This window comes from Mesoplodon bidens (assembly GCF_964165515.1).
Source record: "Mesoplodon bidens genome assembly, chromosome: 1".
NCBI lineage: Eukaryota > Metazoa > Chordata > Mammalia > Artiodactyla > Ziphiidae > Mesoplodon > Mesoplodon bidens.
Window position 1 is genome coordinate 49,280,391 of NC_138176.1, and position 24,119 is coordinate 49,304,509.

The 24,119-nt window shown below is 36.0% G+C and overlaps 1 protein-coding gene across 4 annotated transcripts in view; it reads right to left on the bottom strand.

Annotated features, from left to right (window-relative positions):
• Positions 1-2,921: 2,921 nt before the first annotated feature.
• The window catches only part of MAPK8 (mitogen-activated protein kinase 8), a 120,011-nt gene continuing 98,813 nt past the window's right edge, over positions 2,922-24,119 (bottom strand). For 2 of the 4 annotated variants that reach the window (XM_081232197.1, XM_081232194.1), the window contains 7 exons: positions 18,614-18,779; positions 14,817-14,888; positions 13,284-13,466; positions 12,841-12,965; positions 12,227-12,290; positions 9,054-9,131; positions 2,922-4,454 (listed from right to left, as the gene is read on the bottom strand). In XM_081232197.1, the coding sequence (XP_081088323.1) occupies positions 4,309-4,454; positions 9,054-9,131; positions 12,227-12,290; positions 12,841-12,965; positions 13,284-13,466; positions 14,817-14,888; positions 18,614-18,779 (834 nt within the window). In that variant the 3' untranslated portion in view covers positions 2,922-4,308. Of the gene's footprint in view, positions 4,460-9,053; positions 9,132-12,226; positions 12,291-12,840; positions 12,966-13,283; positions 13,467-14,816; positions 14,889-15,252; positions 15,325-18,613; positions 18,780-24,119 lie in introns of all 4 variants that reach the window. The other 2 variants (XM_081232195.1, XM_081232196.1) reach the window with 2 other exon arrangements.

Genomic DNA, 24,119 nt, shown 5'->3' on the forward strand with positions numbered 1-24,119 from the left:
TACATTCCAGTGGTGCATGTTTAATGACTAGGGCATGAATGATTAAAAACCACAATAATTATCTCAGCATTCCCTACAAAGTGCCCCATTTGTTTTGTCTAGAGGAGGGGAGAGGAGAGGGAATGGAACACAGGGAAGGGAGAGGAAATGAAGAAGGAATGGCATCATATAGGGAGAAAAGCAAATGTCAATTATCATACTTGGGTTTCAGGTTTCAAAACCTGTTGAACAGGATAAACTATAATGAGAAAATAGAAGTCACAGTCCAGGTAGACAGCTAGTTCAGTTTAACTTCATCATTCGGCTAAAAGATTAAGAGCTTCTCAAAAATATACCAAATATCGGGCCTACAAAAGTAATTTATTTCTTCGTAAAATTTAGTAAGATTTATTCCTTTTGTAAAATGTGAAGAATGGACTGATATCACGAGCAGGTTTCTACTTACAAAAACAGACAGTAATTATGTCCAACGAGCACATCTAACACGATACTCCAAGATACACAGTGAAAGATTTTACAGGTGAGTCTCTCTTACCGATGCAAGGTATATATTTTACATACTTACTGGTATTGTGTCGACACTGGCTATGAAGTATTTAACACACATTTATAATTCACTCAGCGAAGATCTAACAGTAAGGGCAACCGCTTACTTGGGAAAGCATAGAAAATTAGTGTGAGGTAGTTCAATAAAAACCCAGTTTAATTTGTAAGTTACTGTGAGAAAAGAACATTGTGCAAAACTAATCCACAGGTAGTATTTCTCAGAAGTTTCAGTAACAAAGATAATCTAAATTATAAATGGCCAGAATGTGTTACTCTTACTAGACTCTCCTTAAGAGCACTTAACTAAGAGCAGTTAGTTTGAAATTAATTAGGACTTTTGTTTTCCTTACCAGTTTTCTAATCGTACCCCAAACTAGACATTTCTGCTTCAATGCCCTTATACATCTTCATTTTGCTTGCTATTAAGGAAAAATTAGTTTCCTCTGATTCAGAAAAAACCTAAGAGAGATCAGTAGAAACACAATGTATCCTAAAATGTAAAGGATCCGGAGGCAACATTTAAGAGGTCTGCTAATGACAGAACAGTAGTGTTTGGTTTTTCTACCGGTTAAGAGCTTACTGGGGTCATGGGGCATCATGCATTCACTCTACAGCTAACGTGTGACTAATGAACAACACTCACAAACAAACTACAACAGTATTTTTGAAAATAGACTATGTTTTTACCTCAAAATGTTGTACAGGCTTGTGCCTAGGCAACAATGAGTAGTTACATCTTCATAGTGTAGCACACACTGGCCGATAGTGTATACCAAGTCTTATCTGTAACCCCAAACGGCTTCACTTGCCTGCTGCTGATTTCACTATCAGATCATCCATGTCCTCTTCACCTTTACCTTTTTAGACAACACAGCAGGATTAGCATGGAACAAAATAATGAGAGGGCTTACGGGAAAGTCTGCTGCTTTACATATAATCAAGCTTCTTGATATTGTTAAGGGGTTTGTATGGTAGCCTTTTCACTTAAGAGGCTGGCATTTCTCTTAGGAAGTCTGGTGTGAATGCACTGTACCTTTACTAACTTGGAAGAGTGCATACCAGGAACAATCAGCAGCCGAGAGTGTGTAACAAAACGAGAACTGTTCGGCAAACAGCATGAAAGAGTTGAGATGCTTTGTTTATGTCTATTATAATTAAGCAATCCCAACAACGCAATCATTTAACAAATGGTCAGTTTATATTAGAGGGTAACAGAACAGTAACCAGGAAGAAATACGTAGAAAGAATTATTGTCTCTTTCCTAACCTATAAAGTTAAACAATATATCTTGGTCAAAGTAATTTTCTGACAGTAAGACCATGGGTATATTAAGTATATAAAGTTGAAAAAACAAAGTTATAAGAAAAGCAAAGTGGCTTTACATTAAGTACTGCTTGACAGAAATCTTATTTGTAATTTCTTAAAAAAAAAGTTTAAGATGTTTTAAAGGTTCAAAAGTAAAATACAAAGAACTAGCACATTTTTAAATTAATACAGTTAAGAGAAGAGGGAAGGTTGTATTTAGCTACTGCATTTTTAAAAACCCAGGACACGCAACACTTAGACTTTGTTTTCAGGATATAATAAGTATTTTAGTCTACATGACTAATAAGAGTTGATTTTCTCTGATCAACTGAAACATGCTGGTTGGCAAGTGGGAGCTGGCATTTACAACAAACAATACTGTAACAACACTTGGTTTTCCTTGCTTAACCAAAATCTGTATCAAGAGATGGCTTATCAGAGAGGAAACAGAAAATAAGGGAATCTTCTGAGAGCATGTCAGCTGTTAAAGTGCAATAGTGAAATAATCTATCCTATAGAAATAAATCTAGGTAACTGTCAAACTAATAAAAACTAGGAACACACTCATGCTCAAATTTCTTCTGAAATTGTAAATCCAATCCTGTTTCTACAATTCAAGAGGTGTTACAGTCTTAAAACTTTAATTTGCCTAATTAATGCACCCTGTCGTATCAGTAGAAAAGGGATTAATAAAAAGGCAGCCAACTTCAAAAGAGGCTAGAAATCATCACTTTAAACCATCAATGACAAACTTACTATTTCAAAGCATATAAAATGGCTATTAATGTATTTTACTCCTAAATATTGCACATTAACAATGACCTAAAATACCTTACTCAAAACGAATTTTGCACTGAATATATGAGTAACATGCCAAGTGGACTTTCAGACGCTGCACGTTGAGCCGCACCAGTTCTTGCTCCTGCTGGTCATTAATTCCATCGGGCTTTCTGCCTAGAACCTTTCGCTTACTTAAGTATGCATTTCCCAGTCCATTACATGAAATCCCTCTTGTTCCAAAAATAACAAAAAGTGCCTGGGGCATTACAGACAACATATTTCAGAGATAATGAGACTTCAATGACATTTTACTTAAGAAAAATTCAGTTGTAGAGAAATAATTCTGCAGATATAAAATGTAAACAGTTAACATACAACTGTCAGGAGCAGCACCATTCTTACACTGTTCAACATCCACATTGTGTGTTTTATTGAAAATCAGGTATAAAAAAATGAAAGACTCCGACTAAATAACCACCAATTATGCCTGCTCTGCTCAATGTGAAGAAACAGTCCTTAGAAAATGATATCCTATATATGGCTGTGTGCTACTATTTTCAGATGAACGGTATATTGCTCATTTTATACATCACCTACAGAAATCTAAGTAGGCTTTGCAACCTCCCAACAGCTAGTATAAATATGATTATGCCACAGGTAGAATCAAATGGCCAGAAACACCCTGAGAACTGGTGCTCAACTGACTGACACTCTAACAAGAAACCGAATAGGTCCAAGGGCCCGAGGCTGCAGGAAAGAGAAAGACCAGACTCTAGATCATTGCTGGGACCTACAGCCTGAGGAGATTAACTCAGTGTATACAAAAACAGGCTCATAGCTAGTAAAGGTGAACCATCTGTTTATTTCCACTGAAATGTATTATTCATGAAGTATCCTCTTGATTTTATGTGATCATAAGCTTTGAGCATGCCACAAATTTGCAGAAAACACCATATTCTCTTACTTTACTTTTGGTGGGTAGGATGGGGGATAGGAGGGTGGTGGTAGATGCCCAACATCTTCAAAGACATGCTCTGAGTTATTCTACCATTTAGATGATGGGGCTTTTGCCAAAATTCATGTAGGATTACCTACCAATTGTTGTAACTAAATTAGAATTGGCAAGTAGCAAATATTGGAGGTTTTTTTAACACGTTCATCATTTACAGTAGTTATTCCTGAATATAACTGGCTACAGGTTATTTTCCCTCACTCCTCTGGGGTTATTTCATTGATAAGCACATAACCCTAAAGGATAGCATCATGAACAAAACATTTGAATAAATTCTAATAAAAAAACTATAAAAATCTTAAATAATTCATGATATAGGCAAGTCACCACATAATAATTGCTTTGATAAACAAAATCTTACAAATTCAGTAAAAAAAAATCAGCAGCATAAGATAAAGCAAATATGCAAAAATTTTAAACCATGATAAAATAATTAGGTTTACATTATACAGTTAATTACAGCAAAAATAGTTTTGTTGCTGTTTTAAAACACAACTTAAGTTTTAAATTACATCACTTGAAATTAAAAAAAAAACTTTACTACAAAATGAATTCTACGTTTTTGAAAAATCACTCAAAAATAAGACCACTGAATTGTTTTCAAAGTAGTTCTATCAATGACTAAACAACTCCCCATCCCTCCCACCCCCACAAGGCCCAAGTAGTCATCTACAGCAGCCCAGAGGTCCAGCTGATGCTTCTAGACTGCTGTCTGTATCCGAGGCCAAAGTCGGATCTGTTGACATTGAAGACACATCATTGACAGACGATGATGACGATGGATGCTGAGAGCCATTGATCACTGCTGCACCTGTGCTATGAGAAACAAAACAGCAAATCAGTTGCAGACAGAGTTGCAGACCGAGCTACTTGTACTGTACTGACCACCTCCAGTGGTCAATAATTTTTCTTTTGGTTTTTTTTTTTTTTTTTTTTTTTTTTTTTTTTTTTTTTTTTCTTTTTGCGGTATGCGGGCCTCTCACTGTTGTGGCCTCTCCCGTTGCGGAGCACAGGCTCCGGATGCGCAGGCCCAGCGGCCATGGCTCACGGGCCCAGCCGCTCCGCGGCATATGGGATCCTCCCAGACCGGGGCACGAACCCGTATCCCCTGCATCGGCAGGCGGACTCTCAACCACTGCGCCACCAGGGAGGCCCCTTTCTTTTGGTTTTAAAAGGCTCACTAAAAATAATCACAAGTGATATTCAACACAACACTAACAAACACTTTTCACTGCTAGCTACGAGGTAAGAATTCTGAAATCGTCTGGAAACTTGGAGTCCTGTCCTTTCAACTAATTTGTTTTTCATTTTCAGTTCAGGACAAGAATTGTTAAGTCCAAGCCATAGTTAGAAATGGTCCTATGGCAAGACTCATGAATTGGCTTCAGACTGTGTGTGAGTAACACTTAATAATACATGCAAAACTGTCTGCATTGCATTTTGTTGGAGAGAGGATCTCAAAGGAATGTATGACTCAAAGAGTTAAAAACTACTGCCCTAATGTAAATTGATGCAGCCACTGTGGAAAACAGTATGGAGGTTCCTCAAAAAACTAAAAAGAGAATTGCCATATGATCCAGCAATCCCACTCTTGGGCATATATCCAGACAAAAACTATACTTTGAAAAGATACATATACCCCAATGTTCACTGAAGCGCTATTTAAACAGCCAAAACATGGAAGCAACCTATATGTCCAATGACAGATGAATGGAATACTACTCAGCCATAAAAAATAACAAAATAATGCCACTTGCAGCAACATGGATGGACCTAGAGATTACCATACTAAGTGAAGTAAGTCAGAAAGAGAAAGACAAATAACATATGATATCATTTATATGTGGAATCTAAAATATGACACAAATGAACTTACCTATGAAACAGAAATAGACTTACATAGAGAACAGACTTGTGGTTGCCAAGCAGGAGGGGGTGGTGGGGGAGGGATGGATTGGGAGTTTGGGATTAGCAGATGCAAACTATTGTATATATGTATAACTGAATCACTTTGCTGTACACCAGAAACTAATGTAATACTGTAAATCAACTATACTTCAATAAAATAAATTTTAAAAAAACTACTTCCCTCAAAAAAGTGCTCTATGATATCTTCTCACTGTAAAGTCCAAACAATCCTTCTGGTACATCTTGTTTTAAAGCAAAAGCCAAGACGAAGATTAAAATCATTTTAATTCAAAGGATCCTCAGTTCAACTGCCCCATTTGGTTACGTGACTTGCCGAGCCACACAAGTGCCCCAGTTAGGTAAACTCAGGTCTTGTTATTTCAGTTCTAATAAGTACTTGGTATATGCAAATATGGACTTATTAAACACGAAAGTAGGGGGAGACTGTTTCCTCTACCAAAAGTATAGCCTAACAAGCATTTCCTGGATTTTAAAAAGTAACAGGAATACTTAACCTATAGAAAAATCCTCTCAAGGGGGTTGGGTCAGGAAGGGAAGGGAATGACACCGTGGGGTGGGGAAAAGTTAAAGGTGATTCATGTACTAGGTTAAGTGCTTTTGAACTACATGACCACTAAATAAGAGTCATTCCAAATTTGAGTATATTAAATAACGCAAGTTATACAAAAGTTCCTAAGAACACATTCATGGAATAAAAACCAATGGTTTTCAAACTGAGCAATAAGAATAGGGGTGAGTTTCAGGGACCCAATGATGTTACAACTAAGCAGGTTGAAAACCACTGTTCCAGAACGCAGCACCTCATTGTTTGAAATTATCCCTCCTTTGTGTCCAATGATAATAAAAACACTTAAATATGAAAGGTCCTCTGAGAGCTTGTCTTCAAATCTAACAATGAAAATGCTAGGGAATGGGAATAGGCAAATCTTTAGGGCAGTGGGGCAGGGACTGGGAAACAGAAAGGAATGGAACCACAAGGGATAAAGCAGGTGATGGGAGGTGCACTGGGAAAGAAAAGCAGACTGGGTACTTCAGGCCTAATAGAAGAGAGGAAAAGGAGAAATGTGATAACTTTCTAGACCCAAGAACCCATTAGGCTCCCAGCCAGAGTGAAATGAAGATACTAAACTTTTAAAAGTTCAATTGGTACACTACAGAATGCACCTTTTCTGACTAAAGAGTATACAATATTATGGCTAGCTTCAAAGACCTGTACTGAAACATTCAAATCATAAAAGGGTTCTATATACTTTTTCATGCCTCTACTTCTTTATCCAAATTTTATTTCATCCAAATTTTTTAATCTAATAAAAATCATTTTTTTCACTTGAATTTATTTTATTTTTATTTAAACATCTTTATTGGAGTATAATTGCTATACAATGTTGTGTTAGTTTGAAATGCATCATAATTAAAGTTAACTTTTTAATCTGAAAATCAAATAGCTAAGAAAAAAAAACTTGTTTACTTCTGACCTTTAAAGTAATATATTGGGTTGGCCAAAAAGTTCATTTGGGTTTTCCCGTAAGTTACAGAAAAACCCAAACGAACTTTTGGGCCAAGCCAATAGTAAATTCTCAATATCTGAACAGCAGTAATATGGAAAAATCTTTAATTTCAGGTATCTGGGTCATTTCCCTCTCAGTGACTCTACACACTCAAAGGTATGCAAACTCATTCTAGTATTAGCCAAACCAAAATAAAGATAAGAGGCAATCCAGAAGGAAAAATATTTACTTTTAAAAATCAAGTCGAAATGGTATTGTGATTATCTGATATTTTGAGTCATCAAATACTGTATCTTGTTTTTGCATATAATCAAGAACTGAATATTTTTATAACAGATTAATTTACTAACACTCTTCTTTGCCAGCTATAACTGAGAATCCAGAAAATGTCTAGAAACTTGCAGTCCTGTCCTTTCCACTGATTTATTTTGTAACCATAGTCAAGTGTTGTCTAGGATTCAAATTTTTCACTTATAAATTAAGAACAAACACAACTGCTCTATCTATCTCATGAGATTATTAAGTTTACTCAAACATTTGACACTTAGGATGTGCCATTCACTAGGACAGTATGCTAAAGTATAAAACTCTCCCTAATAATAGACTTTTCAAATTCCATTCAAGCCTCCATCATGAACAATTCATTTATATGACTACTGTATATCAATACAAAGCTAATTAACTGAGTTATTAAAGCATTTATAAGATAGCTTTTGTTACAGCTAATTGTAGGTAAAAAGCTGTTGAAACCAATTTATGTTTTCAAGAGGATCTATATTAAAATTTGTAAGACTGCATTCTTGATCAAGGTTTAAAAAACAAAGAATTAAAAGAACTCAAAATATAACCAAAAATGTCATAGGAAGCTACAAAAATTATTTAAACAAATATATGTTTATAGTACAAAATGGGCACCTGAAATTATACCTATAAATCTTACTTCATTGATGCTAAATATGATATCCAATTTTTTTCTTAGAATGTATAAGAATTTTAGAAGGATTAAAATGGCATAGTTTCACGCAAATTCAAGACCTCCCTGTTGAAACATTACTCAGCCTTCAAGGCTCAGCTCAAATTTAGTCTCTTCCCTAAAACTGCCCTATTCTCTGTTGCCAGCCATATGTGATGCTGGAAAAACCAGGCCCTCTGAAGTTACTAGTAAACATGGCTTCAACTATTGCTTTGCTACACAAAAGATTTGTAGTCTTATATCATTTAATTTTTCTAAACTTGTTTCCTCATCTGTAAAATGTGCACAACAACCCCTTCCTCAGGGTTCTGGGGGGCTGAATGAAACAAAGTACAAAAAGTATCAGTGTCTATCATGTAGTATGTACTTAATATGTACATGTTACCTGTCATTTAACTTTTCCTTTAAATTCTTTATGCTTTTACAAGTACTAAAATTTAATATAAGATGAGCTTATGATAAAAGAAAATGTTTAACTCCTGCAAACCAATGTTCTTAAGAGCTAGAATACCTTCTGACAGCAGTTTTAATGCTACTGCCTTAAACAAATCAAAAATACCAAAATGAGAAAGAGGTATCATGTACAAAATTGGTATCTCGTACAGAATTTTGCCATGAAGTTTTAGTTTATCTATCCAAAGTAAGGATTGTTAAATCACAGAAAGGTAAATATACTGAATTGTGATAAATTTTTCTTTAAAGACAACAACGCCAACAACAACAAAAAAAGGTTTTAAGTTTCTGTTCTTCAATGGGATGTCAGTATCAAAGAAAAAGATATGCATTTTATGAAGTCAGTTACTGATATACTAGTACAATGTACTGATAGAACAGTGTACCAGTGCTTTCAAATTTACCACAGAAATTGTATTCCTTATACTTAATAAACTTTGAATACTAATGGTACTAAATATGGAAAGAACTGAAGGTTTCAGGCCACTGAAGACTACAACGCCAAGAAGTAAACTGTAATCTTAACTAAGCTTATATTGTAACCAACCTAAAGGAGAGGGTTGCCCCCGTATAACTCCATTCTTGGTTCTCTCCTCCAAGTCCATAACTTCTTTGTATATCAATTCTGAAAAAGAGGTGAACAAAAACTTTTCAAAGTCTGAGAGGCAATCTCCCAAGATATGTATGCTTTAAGTAAAAAATTTTTACACACATTAAGTACTTCGAATGGTGTTCTTGCAATGGCAGAGGCTCCAGAAGTGTCAGCCTAAGATTCAAAGGTGTTAATAACAATTTCTTGATCCTCAACCATGAATTATATTGAAAGAAGTAAAGTCTCTGCTGTAATATTCCAAAAGTTGGATTAAGATAGAGCTGGGGTTAGAAGCTTTATCTTTTTTACTCCACCAGCACTTTGTACTATACCATATCATTCTGTACAGCAAATGCTAATTTAATTCTCTCAGTGAGGGCCTGAATCAAATTTGTCTTTAACTTCTATTTCCTGAGCCCTGGCATAGTACCTGGTACACTGTAGGTACTTACCCAGATATCTGTTAAAAGATTTAAATGCAAGAGTATGTGGAACCTTCTTTAATCAGAATAGAATATAAATATATATATATATAAATTTTTTTTGCTGTACACGGGCTTCTCACTGTTGTGGCCTCTCCCGTTGCGGAGCACAGGCTCCGGACGCGCAGGCTCAGCGGCCATGGCTCATGGGCCCAGCTGCTCTGTGGCATGTGGGATCTTCCCAGACTGGGGCATGAACCCGTGCCCCCTAGCATCGGCAGGTGGACTTTCAACCACTGCATCACCAGGGAAGCCCTAAATATATTTTTATTAAAGGAAAAGAATCAGGTAACTATACTTTAACTCCTTCTGAGTTGAAGCATGGCATGCTATGACTGTCAAGAAGATTTCTTCATGAGAATCTTGTTCCTTAACTAGGCTTCTGGACAGTGGGTGGACTGCTGGGAGGACTACTCCAACTGAAGAGTAACACCAGATCCTGCCTTGCAGCGTACGTGCCTCCTGCCCTGTATTCTTCTATATGATCCTGATGTCAAGTGTGATGTGCCTTATGAGTCTGAATGCCGAACTAAGAAGAACCTTCTGGTGGATGCTAACATTGCCATTATTCATCATCTTCTCTGGGTCATAAAATCCTTTGAGAATTGCATAAAAGCAATGAACCCTCTTCTGAGAAAAATGTATAAACAAAAATTGTTGCACAGAATTTCAAGGAGTCTGTAATTCTTTACATTAAACTTTCAATAAATGATTTCTGATCACAGGGTATGGCAACATTCATGTTGATAATAAGGTAAAACAAGTGGATATGTTGGGATGAACAAGAGTTGGAGATGCCTAAGTTTGCTTGCAATGGTAACCTACTTGGGCTGGGAAGAAGAAAAATAGGACGTCTTGATAGAGGAAAGAATGGGACATGCTTTTCTGTAAAGAAACAAAAAGGAATGGTAAGCATTCCGGATAGGAGGATTAAAAAGAGAGAGAAAATACCCCTTTGTAAAATGGGACTGAGGCAGAAGAACCAAAGCTAATCAGGAGTACTAACTAGACAAAGCAATCTGTAGTTTATGGCTTTGGCAATGAATTTTTCTGTTATGATGCTAAAATTCTTAAGCAGATCTTGAAAAAGGGAGTTTGTAGGTAATTACTAAACGGCATTTGGGGCTAGGAGAAAAAGATACAGAATAAAGATAAACATGTTTACAGTAATCAAAATTCCCAGATATAACCATATACAAATGAAAATACGATGTTTCACTGATTTTAAGATGTACTTTTTTCACAGTTTAATATCTTTGAAACTGGGTTGCATCTATAATCAATCGTGCAGTACAACTGGCATTGTTTCCTCTTTCTTAGTGGTACGTAATAGTGTGCTTTACAATTGGTGGCCTATTAAGATTCCATGAAATACCAAAAATGTTTATTGTAAATGTAATGATATAGAAAAATATCAGGTTAGATACTTTAATACATACTCTGATCTATAGTTTCTATACTCCTGTATATTACATATATAGATGCACTAGGTTCTACCCAATTCTATCATTCTGGTGGGCTCTACAGAGTCTAACTATATGTCTCCCAAAGTCAACTTGGCGAAAACTAATCTCTGGTTATTCCTAAGAAGAAAGAATCAAATTCATTCCTCCCAAATAAATCTGTAGATGGATTACGTGCTCCGATTTATATTTTTGCCTTCCAAGTATTTAGGTTCTTAGCTATTAATAACATGTCTTCTATCTACCTGATTTTAAGTGACTTGTCCAAAGTCATGTAGTTACAAAAGTGGTCAAAATATCAAATGACAACAATATAAATGGAGGCAAGCAGGATCTAAAAGTTACCTGGCCGAACTGTCCCAGGGAATCTTTTAAAGAAAGAAATATTTTAACATTGCCATGACTTTCAAAGCATTATTAATGTTCAACCAAAGTAAAAAAATAAAATAAAACTATTAGATATGCAAAGATTAAAAATTAACTCACTCTGCTGGTGAGGGTGGGGGTAAAAGAGACATTCCCATAAAATGCTGATGGAAGTGTAAACTGCAACAATTTCTTTGGAGAGTAATCGGAAATAACTGAAAAATATCCTTTGGCCCAGTGAATCTCCTTGTAGGATTTTTCTTACAGGCATGTTCTCAGATGTGCACAAGAACACTGCAGAGTTGTTTCTAACAACAGACTAGATACAACTTAAATGCTCTTCAAATGGTTGTTAGATACAGAACCCTGTGACACAGCCGAACAGCATATCACTAACCGGCTATTAAACCAAATGAGCCAGGTATATGGAGCAAGAGAGAATAATCTCTAAAATATACGATTATATCAACAAAGCAAGTGTGCACTGTATACAACCATATGTGACTAAAACAGGGTGGGAGAGGAGAAGGGGGAAACATTAAACACACAAGTTTGTATTTTTGTAGACTATGGAAGCACATAAAAGTTCCAGAAAGCACAAATGTGTCTTTGTCTGGGGTGGGGAACAAAGACATTAGGATTAAGTCAGTGAGGGAAGGAGACATACTCTCTACTTTTGTAAAAATATTAAATCATATTATTAAATATCAGTTACGAATAATAGAAAATATCTTTCACTTCCCTAAAATGATAAATAAATCAACATAGAAAGCCAGAGCTCTTTCAGCTTCATCTTAAAGAATCTGGTGAATGTTACCTTTCCACTCTTCTATTGTGTGTTCTCTTTCATCTAACTGCTTGTCAGGTATCTTTGGTGGTGGCTGAAAAACAAGGGAACAATAATTGAGTCAGTTTATTGGGGGTATATAAATTCTTTATAATTATTTGAAATGTTAGCCAGACAGAAGGCTTGGAAAAATACATCATTAGGCCAAGACTGATCAATGATCAACACTGATCTCGTGTAGACAGAACAGTGACAGGAAAAAAGATGTTTAACCGTCTTTTTCTTTTCTTCCTGTTTTTGAAATTGTCACATTTTATTTATATCACAGAATTGTGGTATGCTTTGGATACAATAATTTGTTTACAACTAAGATAAGATGTTTTCCCAAAGTGCTCAACATTCTAGCTCAGCATACAAGGTATCACGGCAAAAAGGCAAGAAACAGTGGGGGGGAACTTTATTTTGTGTAGGAAGTACTTGGATATGTTCATTCTCTTAAGAAACTTTTCATGCAAAAACAGAAAAACACCATCATCATTTATTTATATTTTTATTTAAAATTAAAAAATATCCTCCAAACCTAACTTTAACTCTAACTCTTAAGAGTACAATATAGTCTTCAAACATTAAAGAAAAGAACTTACAGCTTCTGCTTCCGAAGGATCATACCAGACGTTGATATATGGGTGCTGGAGAGCTTCATCTACAGAAATCCTTTTAGATGCATCAATTACCAGCATTTTGGATAACAAATCCCTTGCCTGACTGGCTGCAAAAATAATGAGATGTTAATGTACACATATCTCATAAAAGCTTTAAAATTATCAATAAATTTCAGAAACTTGAAATTATCATTTATTAAAAAATGTTTTAAACAGAATAGATTTACTATAAAATTAGGTCATACATATGATCAAAAAATATAAAGTCACAAAAAAATAACTAAAGAGAACTAAAACTTCACACTGTTCCATTACCCCGAGACAATGTTATGTCCCATGAGAATATGAATACACCCTCATAAACCCCCTCCACAACCACCCACCTACCCACAATGGAATTAAAGATATATGTTTATAAAAAGTACCTTTAAGTTTGTTGTGTTCCGAGTCAGCTGGGAAAAGTACATCAGGGAAGAGTTTCTCAAAGCTATATCCAGCATATTTAGGTCTGTTTTCAACATAAGTCCTTACTGTTGGTTGTAGTTTCTTCATGAATTCAGGACATGGTGTTCCAAGCTGTTCAATAACTTTATTCCACTGATCAATATCTAATATCAAGTAGCTAAGAAAAAATACTGTGTATCTAATGTTCAACATATTAGTCATATCCATATTAAAATAAGAAAATGGCAATTAAAAAGTCCTAAGAAAGAATGTGGCAGTTATAAATCTTACAGCCACCTTGCAAAAGGCAATGATTGTAGGTGGACAAAAAGGATCAGTAAACAAGCTTTGTTAACCTTATTTATTATGTGCATGTGTGTGTCTACTAATACTAACTTTATCATAAAAATGGAAGCTTAAATTCTAAATTCTTAGATTCTAAATACACAAATTCTAAATATAAATAAGTGGCTCAAAGAAAAATGACAATTACTACCCATAAGGACTCTAAATGTAAACTGTACATAATTTTAGAATACAAAATTTGCCTTTCCTTCCAGCTTATCAGAAAATGTGAATGCATTTCCGAGAAGATAGGAAATATTTCTTATTACATGTCCTGCATTTTTTTGAGTTTTCTACACTAACAGAAAACCAGTAGCAATAAAAATGATGGCATTTCCTTTTGCCATTCCTTGTTCAGCTTATGTTAATAAAATTTTTTTAAAGCTCTGGAATTTAAGAAAATGACTCAGTATTTTGGTTAAGGTGTAAGGTTAGAATTCTCTGGTTTCTTTCCTTCCAATCTTTAGCGTTTACACCTCAAACTCCTCCCCGTGGACTAAGACCTAAAACTTTCCTATTGTAACCCAGTGAATACGGTTTTTCCCATTCCTCTTCCTAAAACAATTCTAAGTTTCACTAGCTGATAGACACATAACAGATCACTGTTATTATAAAGATTAGTAGTCAGTCAGATGAAAAAAAATCATGACCCAAATCTACTCATCACCATGTAAAATGATTACTGCTGAAATTCTCAGATGAAAAGATCAGTGTGTTATGTTGAGTAATGAGACAATAACCAAAAGACATAACACACACAGCACATTAACAAAAAAGGAAGTGGGGAAGACAAAACAAAAGGATGACCAGAAGCAACAGACAATTCCAAAATTCATTATGTCCTAAGTACTTCTAGACTTACTCAAGTGTATAATTATTAGAAAATTTAATACAAGCCATGACTTTTGATTTAGGTTAAATAAATCAACTCAAAGCCAGGAAATAATTGCGGATAATTAACCTGAGCAGTCTTCAGAATTAACATATGAAACAACAAATAAATTAGGGAAAGGAAAGTCTAAGTCAAATAGCAGGTGGTATTTTGAAAGAGTAGTTTAACAATACTTTCTTATTAGGGAGAGACAAAATACATTATACCTGACCAAGCTGAAGTGCTGTCATACATTTTGACCTTTAGAAACTACATTTTAGGCCAAAGATAAGGATACGATCAGTACCTGGGAACAAAACACCACCTTTGATCATTTCTCCCATGATGCACCCAACTGACCAAATGTCAACTGAAAACAAAATGCAATGACATTAACATAAAGATTTTGGTTAAAATAAAAAAATATATATAAACATTAAAAAAAATCACACACACCATGTATACTTCAAAATTATAGAAAGCAGTATAAAATAAAAATGAGTGACAGTGAATGTGCTCTAACTACCAGCAGAGACTGTATTTCCTACTGCCAGATGCAGCCTACAAACATTTCAGCTTTGTATCTCAACAATTTTTGAACTATAACAGCCACAAACTTTACGTCTGTTTAAAAAAACCCACATGTATGAATGTACACTATATTCATTTTCATTAGAGAACATAAGGAAGTTCATCACCTAACTAATTAAACTGCTGCAGCAGCACAAGGATACAGTCCCTTCCTGGAAAGAGGATTTTGTGGCAAACCATTTCTCCCATAATGCACCCCACAGACCATAAATCCACTATATGTTTGCAGCACAAAAGAAGGAAAAGCAAAGCAAAAGGTCGTTAAAATCAAAGAAGCATAATATGACTGCATTATATAAAAACTGCAAAACATCACCAAAAGAAAAAAGTGATTTTAATTTTAGCTAATGGAATAATTTAAAACACAAAATATTTGTCAAAAGGCTTTGATTCACAAAAGCAAATGTGAAGTGTGGCGTTTTAACTACATATCTAATTTAAAGTGAGAGCTATGCACAGAAATCACATAATTTAAAAAACCTACACATTTTGCCCCTGAAAATTTATTTATAAAATATGAAAAAGAACCAAACACAAATCTTATAAGTAAGGCTGAAAATGTACACGAGGTAGCAAAATTTAAAAAATACAATCTTTATACTATTTTGAGGTTCAACTGTGCATTATACTCTCTCTTTAAGTCAAATAAAAGAAAAAAGCATGAGCAGAAATAATCTAGTATATTAAAATACTTAACAGAAACAATGTTTCTATGAATAATTAGTTAAAAAGTTAATTTAAAGCTCTTCAGAAATTTTCAAGTTGGAGTTAATAAATTCATTCTGAGAGGTGCTATGTTTACTCTGAATTGAAGGTCATTTTTCTCCTTGGCAACACCATGCTGCATTTACTCTACTATCCCGAAAGGAACAAGTGCATAGAGAACGAACAAATAATCAATCAAGAAAACTTAGTAAGAGAATCATATTTCATGTTTTCCACCTAAAGTGTTTTAAACCCATAGAACCAAAACGCTTTTGGTGTAAGAAGTTGGTTTTGGCTGAATACAGTTTGAAAGTTCCCACAGATTTATTATCTACAGAGTTTCCTAGTGGACTTACTGACCCTTGCAACTTTAATTTTTTTCTTTTTTTTTGTTGGCCACGCAGCATGCAGGATCTTAGTTCCCCGACCAGGATCAAACCCGTGCCCCCTGCAGTTGAAATGCGGAGTCTTAACCACTGGACCACCAGGGAAGTCCCATGACCCTTGTCAACTTTAAATGAGAGCTCTAGTCAATACTGAAAAGAATCTGCTAGACATAGAAATGGGCAATTTGAGGACCTCCACCTGTTTCATTAAAACTAAGCACATACCCTGACATTTTATATCTTTGGGTTTGAAAATCAGACAAAAAGAGTAGGTGCTTGCAGTTTAATACAAGAGGGGAATGAGCAATTTGAAAGGAAAGCTTTAGAAACTTGCATTTGTTTTTGAAGTTTGAAGGCCCCAATTCTCTAATAGCAAAAGAAGAAAAGGGCAGGAATAGATGTTAGAAATATACCCTTTACCAATACAGGAGGACTTGGGAACTTAAAGTCAGTACTTTCTAATACACTCATAAGGAGACTGCCAGTTCATTACAGAATTTTAGGAGCTAGATTAGGAACAAATTTTAGAAATCCTGTGGAACTAAAGTTTCTCTAAAATTTCACATTAAAATACATACAATTCTTTTTATGTTTATGGCATAGTTCAACTTTCAAGGATAAAATTTTAGAGGAAAAGTTAACATTCATAAATCAGTTCAGAGAAAAATTTTTTCCAGGGTTTTCATTTTTTGGCAAAAATCTATTAAAATAATTTTTCCCTGTGGACTTTATAGAGAATAGCAAGCTTTAGTTAAATATTCAGGACACTACTTATGTACACAATCTTAAGAAAAACATCTTAAAACAGATTTCAAAAGCTGCAAGCATGAGAGAAGATATTGTCTGAGTTAATGAAGACTTTCCTCAGAATATGATAAGCCTGATTCATACATAAAACAAGTTTTACAGGGTCTAACTGCTTAGTCTATTTGGCAGTTTAAATATATTCCATTATCTCACACTTTCCAAAAAGCTTTGAGCCGGCTTTCAATAAAAGATGTATAAAATAAAGTTGTTAAAACAGGTGGGGGTGGGTGAAAGGTGTTACTAAAAGGCAGAAGTTCTTATGTTTAACCTTGCTGGCTAATGTAGTTATCATAATTAAGCATTACATTTGACTCAGTTTCCTGGCCCCCCCCCAAAAAAAAGGCAATAAGGTAGATCTATATAATTCTTATCTAAGAAAGGAAAGCATGTCAATTCTTTACATGACAGTTTTTCTTGGTGCTAATTTCTGGTAGGGAGCTCCCAAGATCACAATTATAGGACAGAGTGCCACATTATACATTATCTGTGACAATCAATGGTTTTACAGCAAATACAAAAACAATCTTCATGCCAGTCACTTAAAGCAAAGATTCTCAAAAAAAAAAAAAAAAGAGTCTAATACTAAATCTAACTCACTGGATTTTACAGGGTATAAGGCAATTTTAGATAAAGAGTAAGACAACAGAACAGCATGTTTATTTAAGAACAAAAGAATAGTAGTAAATATTTAAAGTGTTTTTAATGAGCTCAGAAAAGAAAATTAAGCTAAAATCCTCAGTTCAATGTTATCTTTTATAAAAAAGAGTCCCAGAATACAGTTTCCTGATTCAAAGTGAACTGCTGCTTCAGACTCTTTGCTAGAAAAAATGTCTAGGTCCTATTCTAGTAAGTACGTTGGATTAAGTTACCACATTTAAAAAGTTATAGTTTAAGTCAATAAAATCCTGTGTAGACTTATTCATCTCTTAAATGACTGAGATTAATAAACAAAATTTCTTAAGTATAAATATATGTATGTTTATGCATAAATTTTTTTTAAATTCATGAACTACATGCCTGATAATGTTCTTCAACCTTGATTCTAATGCTGATACATATAAGTGACTATACTTGCACATAATAATGTGAGTTCTTTAAGGCTGGACACAAGGTCTTTGATGAAACATTGTTTTCTCCGAAAGGCAACCTTAAATTAATTATCCATCAACTATGCAGAATAGCATTATTGCAGCCCTTAAAGTCTGCACTAAGTGCTACTGCTATTAACTTTAATGTCATGGGATTGGAAATGTGTGCAAATATCATTAATGCAAACTTAAGATTTCTTGAGCCCATGTTAGAATGCTCATTTTCAAGTTACAGGCAAGAAAATGGTATATATTCTGTTACAGGGGCCATGGCAACAAATTCTTTATCTAATGCTAGTGTTGATGATTATATATTTGTATTTAAATAAACAGGGGCCCCAAGTTTTTCCAAACGTTTATGACAGAATTTGTAGTTACTTTCAAACTCCTGATAAACATCATTTCATACAGTGATACATTTAACTCTATGCACTTCAATTTAAGTATTTACATAAGAAACCTGATAAACAAAAGCAAATAAATCAGAACAGTATTTCAAGTAAATAGTGTTTGCTGACCGTTTTCTTTGTAGCCCATCCCTAGGATGACCTCAGGTGCTCTGTAGTAGCGAGTCACTACGTAAGGTGTCATCATAAAACTAGTTCCTGCAGTCCTGGCCAGTCCAAAGTCAAGAATCTTCAAAGTGCAGTCTGATTTTACTACTATATTACTGGGCTTTAAGTCCTTCAAAAATAAAAATTAAAAAAATGGCTGCTATGATATAAACAAATATTTTGCAGTCCACAAGTTATGAGATCACTTATAAAACAATTCATGGTTACTGTTCATTTTTCTCACTGTAATTGTTATCACTGCACAGATTCATCATAATAGGCAAATCTGAGAAATTAGCTTGATGGCATTTTTAATTTATGAATATATACAGTTATTAGAAGTTAGTAATGCTTTATTTGCTAGAAATGATGATTAGCTAGAAACTTTCAATCAAGTGGTGTGAAAGCAATTTGGAAAGGCATCTCAAAGCTCACGTAAGAACTATTACGGTAAAAGTAAGAGAGAATCATAAGTTAGCATTTATATGCACTTGTATACTAAATTTTCAGCTTTTAAAAGATCCCATTTTAAAGTCAAAACAAGCTTTATATAGATACTATATACCAACAATGGGCCATTCTATGTCAACCCAAGCACGTGTCACTTGACCTTTCAAACTGGCAGACGTTCAACTCTAAAGGATCAAAGTCAGTCCTTCCATCACTGATTTCCCACCCAAAATCGTACAAATTTTTGACTGCTAGTTGAGGTAGGACACCATTGTCTTGGTGCCACTAATCCATAAAATTACTTGCTGTTGATGCTACCAAATAATGTCTTTGTGAAGAATTTCCCACCTGAACCCAACCTCAACCAATTCTGTGCTATGATCATTAAAAGGCAGCAGCATAAACACTCATGGCTTCAAGTTCAACCCATGAACTTGTTAGCTCCCATGTTAGCTCCCATGAATTCTATTATGAACCAAGAGACCAAGGAAAGCAGGAGTATGATTCACATACATTGAAATACCAGTGATTGATGTAACACAAAATAAAGCTGGCCTGAAAGATAATAATTACTTTTGTAATGTCTATATCCAGAGAAGCATGTATGCTGTCTTTAGCATATTTTGATATGCAATCATGGATGGGTTAGGTGATATGTAATCTATAGGTTTTATCAAATTAAAAATAGATATCAACAGGCTTATTGAAACAGAAAATGAAAATTTTCATTATTGCTATCCTGTAAATACGTTGTCACTATTTCCAAAATACAATATCTCTGCAAAGTAACACTGCATGTTCAAAAATAAATATTATGAGCCTTGATACTATTTCAATGTCTATAGCGTTGGTTAATGATTAATGGCTCTTCATACTACTGCATTCTAGTCTAGAAGTAAGATTTCAACCTTAAACACTTTATTTTGGAAAGATTAAGAACAAAATACAATTTTTTAAAAATAGACATCTTGTTAAGGAAAAGAAACTGTCCAAAAAGAATATCATCTGAAATTCATCCTTGCATATCAAGATGTACCTTTCTACACATGTTTAGGTTGCATTGTTATCTATACCTCTGAAGAATAACTGAACTTGTATGAATGTGTGACAGAAGTAATGGACTAACAATATTCCACCTTCTCTCCCACATTTTTCCAGCCTGTGATTAATTCTAGTCAATGGGACGTGAGTGGGAATCAAGAATAGAAGGGCCAGTGCATAACATCCTTTTGTCTCTTGCCCTGCTTTGGTGACTAGTAACATTCTAGATATTGAGCTGCTGAGCATCTATGTATGGCAGAGTCCTCACTCCACTAGGACTTGTACTGGACACATACTGTGGGAGATAAACCTTGGTTGTGTTAAGCCACTGAAAACTCAAGTGTTTGTTAATAACCTAGTTGTGATATTGTGATTTATAATACGAAAACCATATTTGGTCATTGTCCCAAGTACTAGCACAGAGCTCCTAGAACCCTTGGAATTTCCTAAGTGATAAGAGCAATAAAGGTGAAAGGAGTGCTTTTTGTTATTCATAAGAAGTACCTTTCAACTACACCAGAATTGACTTAATGAGGTTACTTTTGGAAAGTCCCAAAGGATAAGGCTGGTTGCCAGGGAACCAACAAAATAATTAGTGTTGGAACTTTCAGTCCCACCGGCCCCCAGACCACCCGGGAGGGGAGAGGGGCTAGAGACTGAGTTCAATCTCCAATGGCCAAAGATTTAATCAATCATGCCTATGTAATGAAGCCTCCACAAAAACCCAAAAGGACTGGTACAGAGAGCTTCCAGTAAACACATGGAGGTGCTGCGAGAGTGGTGCACCCAGAGAGGGCTTGGAATCTCCGTGCACCTTCCCACATACTTTGCCTTATGCATCTCTCCATTTGGCTGTTCCTGAGTTACGTCCTTTGTAATAAACCAGTAATCCAGAAAGTAAAATGTTTTCCTGAGTTCTGTTAGCCACTCTAGCAAATTAACTGAATCTGAGGAGGGGGTTGTGGGAACCTCCAAATTATAGCCTGGGATTATGACTGGCATTTGAAGCTGGGGCAGTCTTGTGGGACTGAGCCCTTAACCTGGAGGATCTGATGCTATTGAATTGAGTAAAATTGTAGGATACCCAGGCTGGTGTCCAGAGAATCTGAGAACTGTCTGGTGTGGGAAAAACTACCTCACATCTGGTGTGAGAAGCATTATGGTAGTAGTGTTAGAGTAAAAGAGACACCTAAGAATGTTTTCCGTTACACTAGTCTATTCTGACTAACACTGAAATTGATGACAGGAGTACGGTGTGACTATTATAAACACAGGATCATAGCTTAGTAGTTGAGCAGCAGGCAGCAGGGAAACTAATATCAAAGGTTGGAAAGGTGATCCAGGTTATAGAGTAGCAAGACATTTCATGACACTGTCACCTACAATAACTTGGAAGGCACAGCACTTGCATAATGAACTTGAGCTCTAGAACAGGGGTTGGCAAATTAATGCCTGCCTGTTTTTGTGAAGAAAGTTTTATCAGAACACAGTCACACTCTCATTACCTACTGTCTATGGCTGCTTTTGTGTTACTATGATAAAGTTGAGAAGCTGTAACAGAGACTGTATCTTACCATCTGCAAAACCTAAGATATATACTATCTGGCCTTGCCTTTACAGAAAAAGTCTGCTGACCCCTGCTCTAGAAGGAGATTGAAAAGCAAAACTTTAGTAGTGGGTATAGGTGGCTATTGGCTACAAATCAAAGAATTGGCCACTTCACAAGAAGAAATAAAAGGGAACAGAGAATCTAGAATTTCAAGGCCTTGCCATTCTGGGAAAGCTAAATGCTACTAGACCTTTCAAAAAGAAAAAAAAAAAAAGAAAAGAAAAAAGAAAAAATGGTGGGTTGCTCAGCAAATATCTCTGCCTCCTAACCCAATATACTTCTTCACCTTATTGATGGGCCTACACTAATTCTGGCCAATGGACTGTGAGGAAATGTGATGTTCATCAAATCTGAAGAGAAGTTTTAGATGTGCTTGATTGATTTAGCTTGGCTCTTGCCCTTCTTTCACCATGAGAAAAGGATGGGCCCCAGGGAGGCACTCCTTCAGCCTGGATGCTAAAACCTGGACATGAAACAAACCCTGAACCTGATCCCATGATCTGGAGCAGTGCCACACAGCCAACCTGCAGACCCCTGAGCAAGAAATAAATGTTGTGAGCCACTGATATCTTGAATTTGTTTCTAATGCACCATTTTCACATAACAATTCTGAAAGCTTTGATGGAAGAAGACCTGAAAAATCTTTCAACTGATGAAAATACCTCAGACTTGCCAACAGAGGCCTGAAAACATAAAGGTAGACATTAAGTCCAAGAATATAGAGCCAGTGAGCTACCAGATGTGCTTTGAAAAGAACTGTAATTTAAAAGATAAGAAGTCTCCTGAGTTTCTAAGAGAGATGTACCATTTAAAAAAAAAGAACTCCTTAAGCCTGTGACTGTTCTAGCCTTAAAACAATGGTTCTCAACTCAGGGCAATTTTGTTCCCAGGGGATATCTGGCAATGTCTAAAGACGTTTCTGGTTGTCACAACTGGGGAGTACTACTGGCATCTCATGGGTAAAGGCCAGGAATGCTGCTAAACTTTCTACAGTGTACAGGAGAGCCCCTCCAAAGAAAGAATTATTCATCCAAAATGTCAATAGTGTCCAGGTTAAGGACTGTCTTAAAGTGACACTTGGGCCTCCAATCTTTAACAGATAGGAACTTGTGAAACAGGGGCAGCCCCCAATGAGAACACACTTTCCAATACCCACTTCACATATACTCAAGAAGGCTAGCAGAAAAGACTCTTCACAGGGTGGAGCCAGGTACCACAGAGAAGAGTGGACAGAGTGCTCCTTGCAGAGATCAGATTCAGGGCCTAATCAACGAGTAGTCTTCCCCACCACAAGGGCAAAAGGACGCTAACAATGTCTACACAACAGAATTAAAAATTACAAATAAATAACGACTGCATTTTTCAACTTCCCAAATGGGATTGTTTATTGTAGTTACCCTGACCCTGTTTGACCACCATATCTAGAGAATGGGGGGAGGGGGAGGAGATGCAAGTGACCAGATAATTTGGTCATTTTAGTTCTAATATTTCTGGACCAAAAGGAGAAATATCTGGATTAATGTAGAGATCACTATGTATCACTTAGCACTAAATGCCTTGATAGGCTAGGACTCTGGATTATCTTCCCTAAGGAGGGGGTGACTAGGTACTAGGTGTGGAATAAAGGAAGCAAAGGAATGCTTGATAAGCAGAGCAGAATGGCACAGACCATTCTGAAGTCTGCCTCCCCCCACTTCCCAGTTCCCTTACAATAAGGCAGGTCCTTATGACTAGTTCTGCCCATGGCCTTAGACCCAGTACATTCCACCCGGCTTTTTCTTCCCCTGACACAGGGACCAGCAACTATGTAGATGCTGGAGGCTTATACAGCTTAGCTTGGATCTCTGAGCAAATATGTAGAACTCCATCCCCCATCCTGACTTGTACTGAACCCCTAAAGGACGAAAGCTCAGGTTATTTTATCAAGCAAGTAATCTCAGACAAGCAGAGAGGGTAGGTAAGGGGAAGGGGAATTTCGGAGTAGAGCACAGAGGTGAGTATCAATTGTGGCCTCAAGACCAGCTACAGAAATGGGTGCTATGGTTTCTCCCATTACACTTCTTGGAACTTGCTCAAGAAACGGACATCAAATAAAATCCTGGAAAAACAGTTTCCAGAGCTTACCGTATGAAAGAAGTAGGAACAAATGGCACCAGGGGTGGCCTATGGTGGCTGCTGTGATACCTGCTCTGAGCCTGGGTTTAGGACTGAGGCACTCATTCTTCCAGGGGCTGGCAGTGTTGACTACTGACAGTTTTCAGCAAATCTCTCTCCGGGAAATGCCCTCAGCCACAGAGAGCCACTTTTTCCAAAGTCTGCTCTCCAAGACCAAGGTCTGCTTGAGTCACCAGTTGAGGTCTCTAGAGTGAT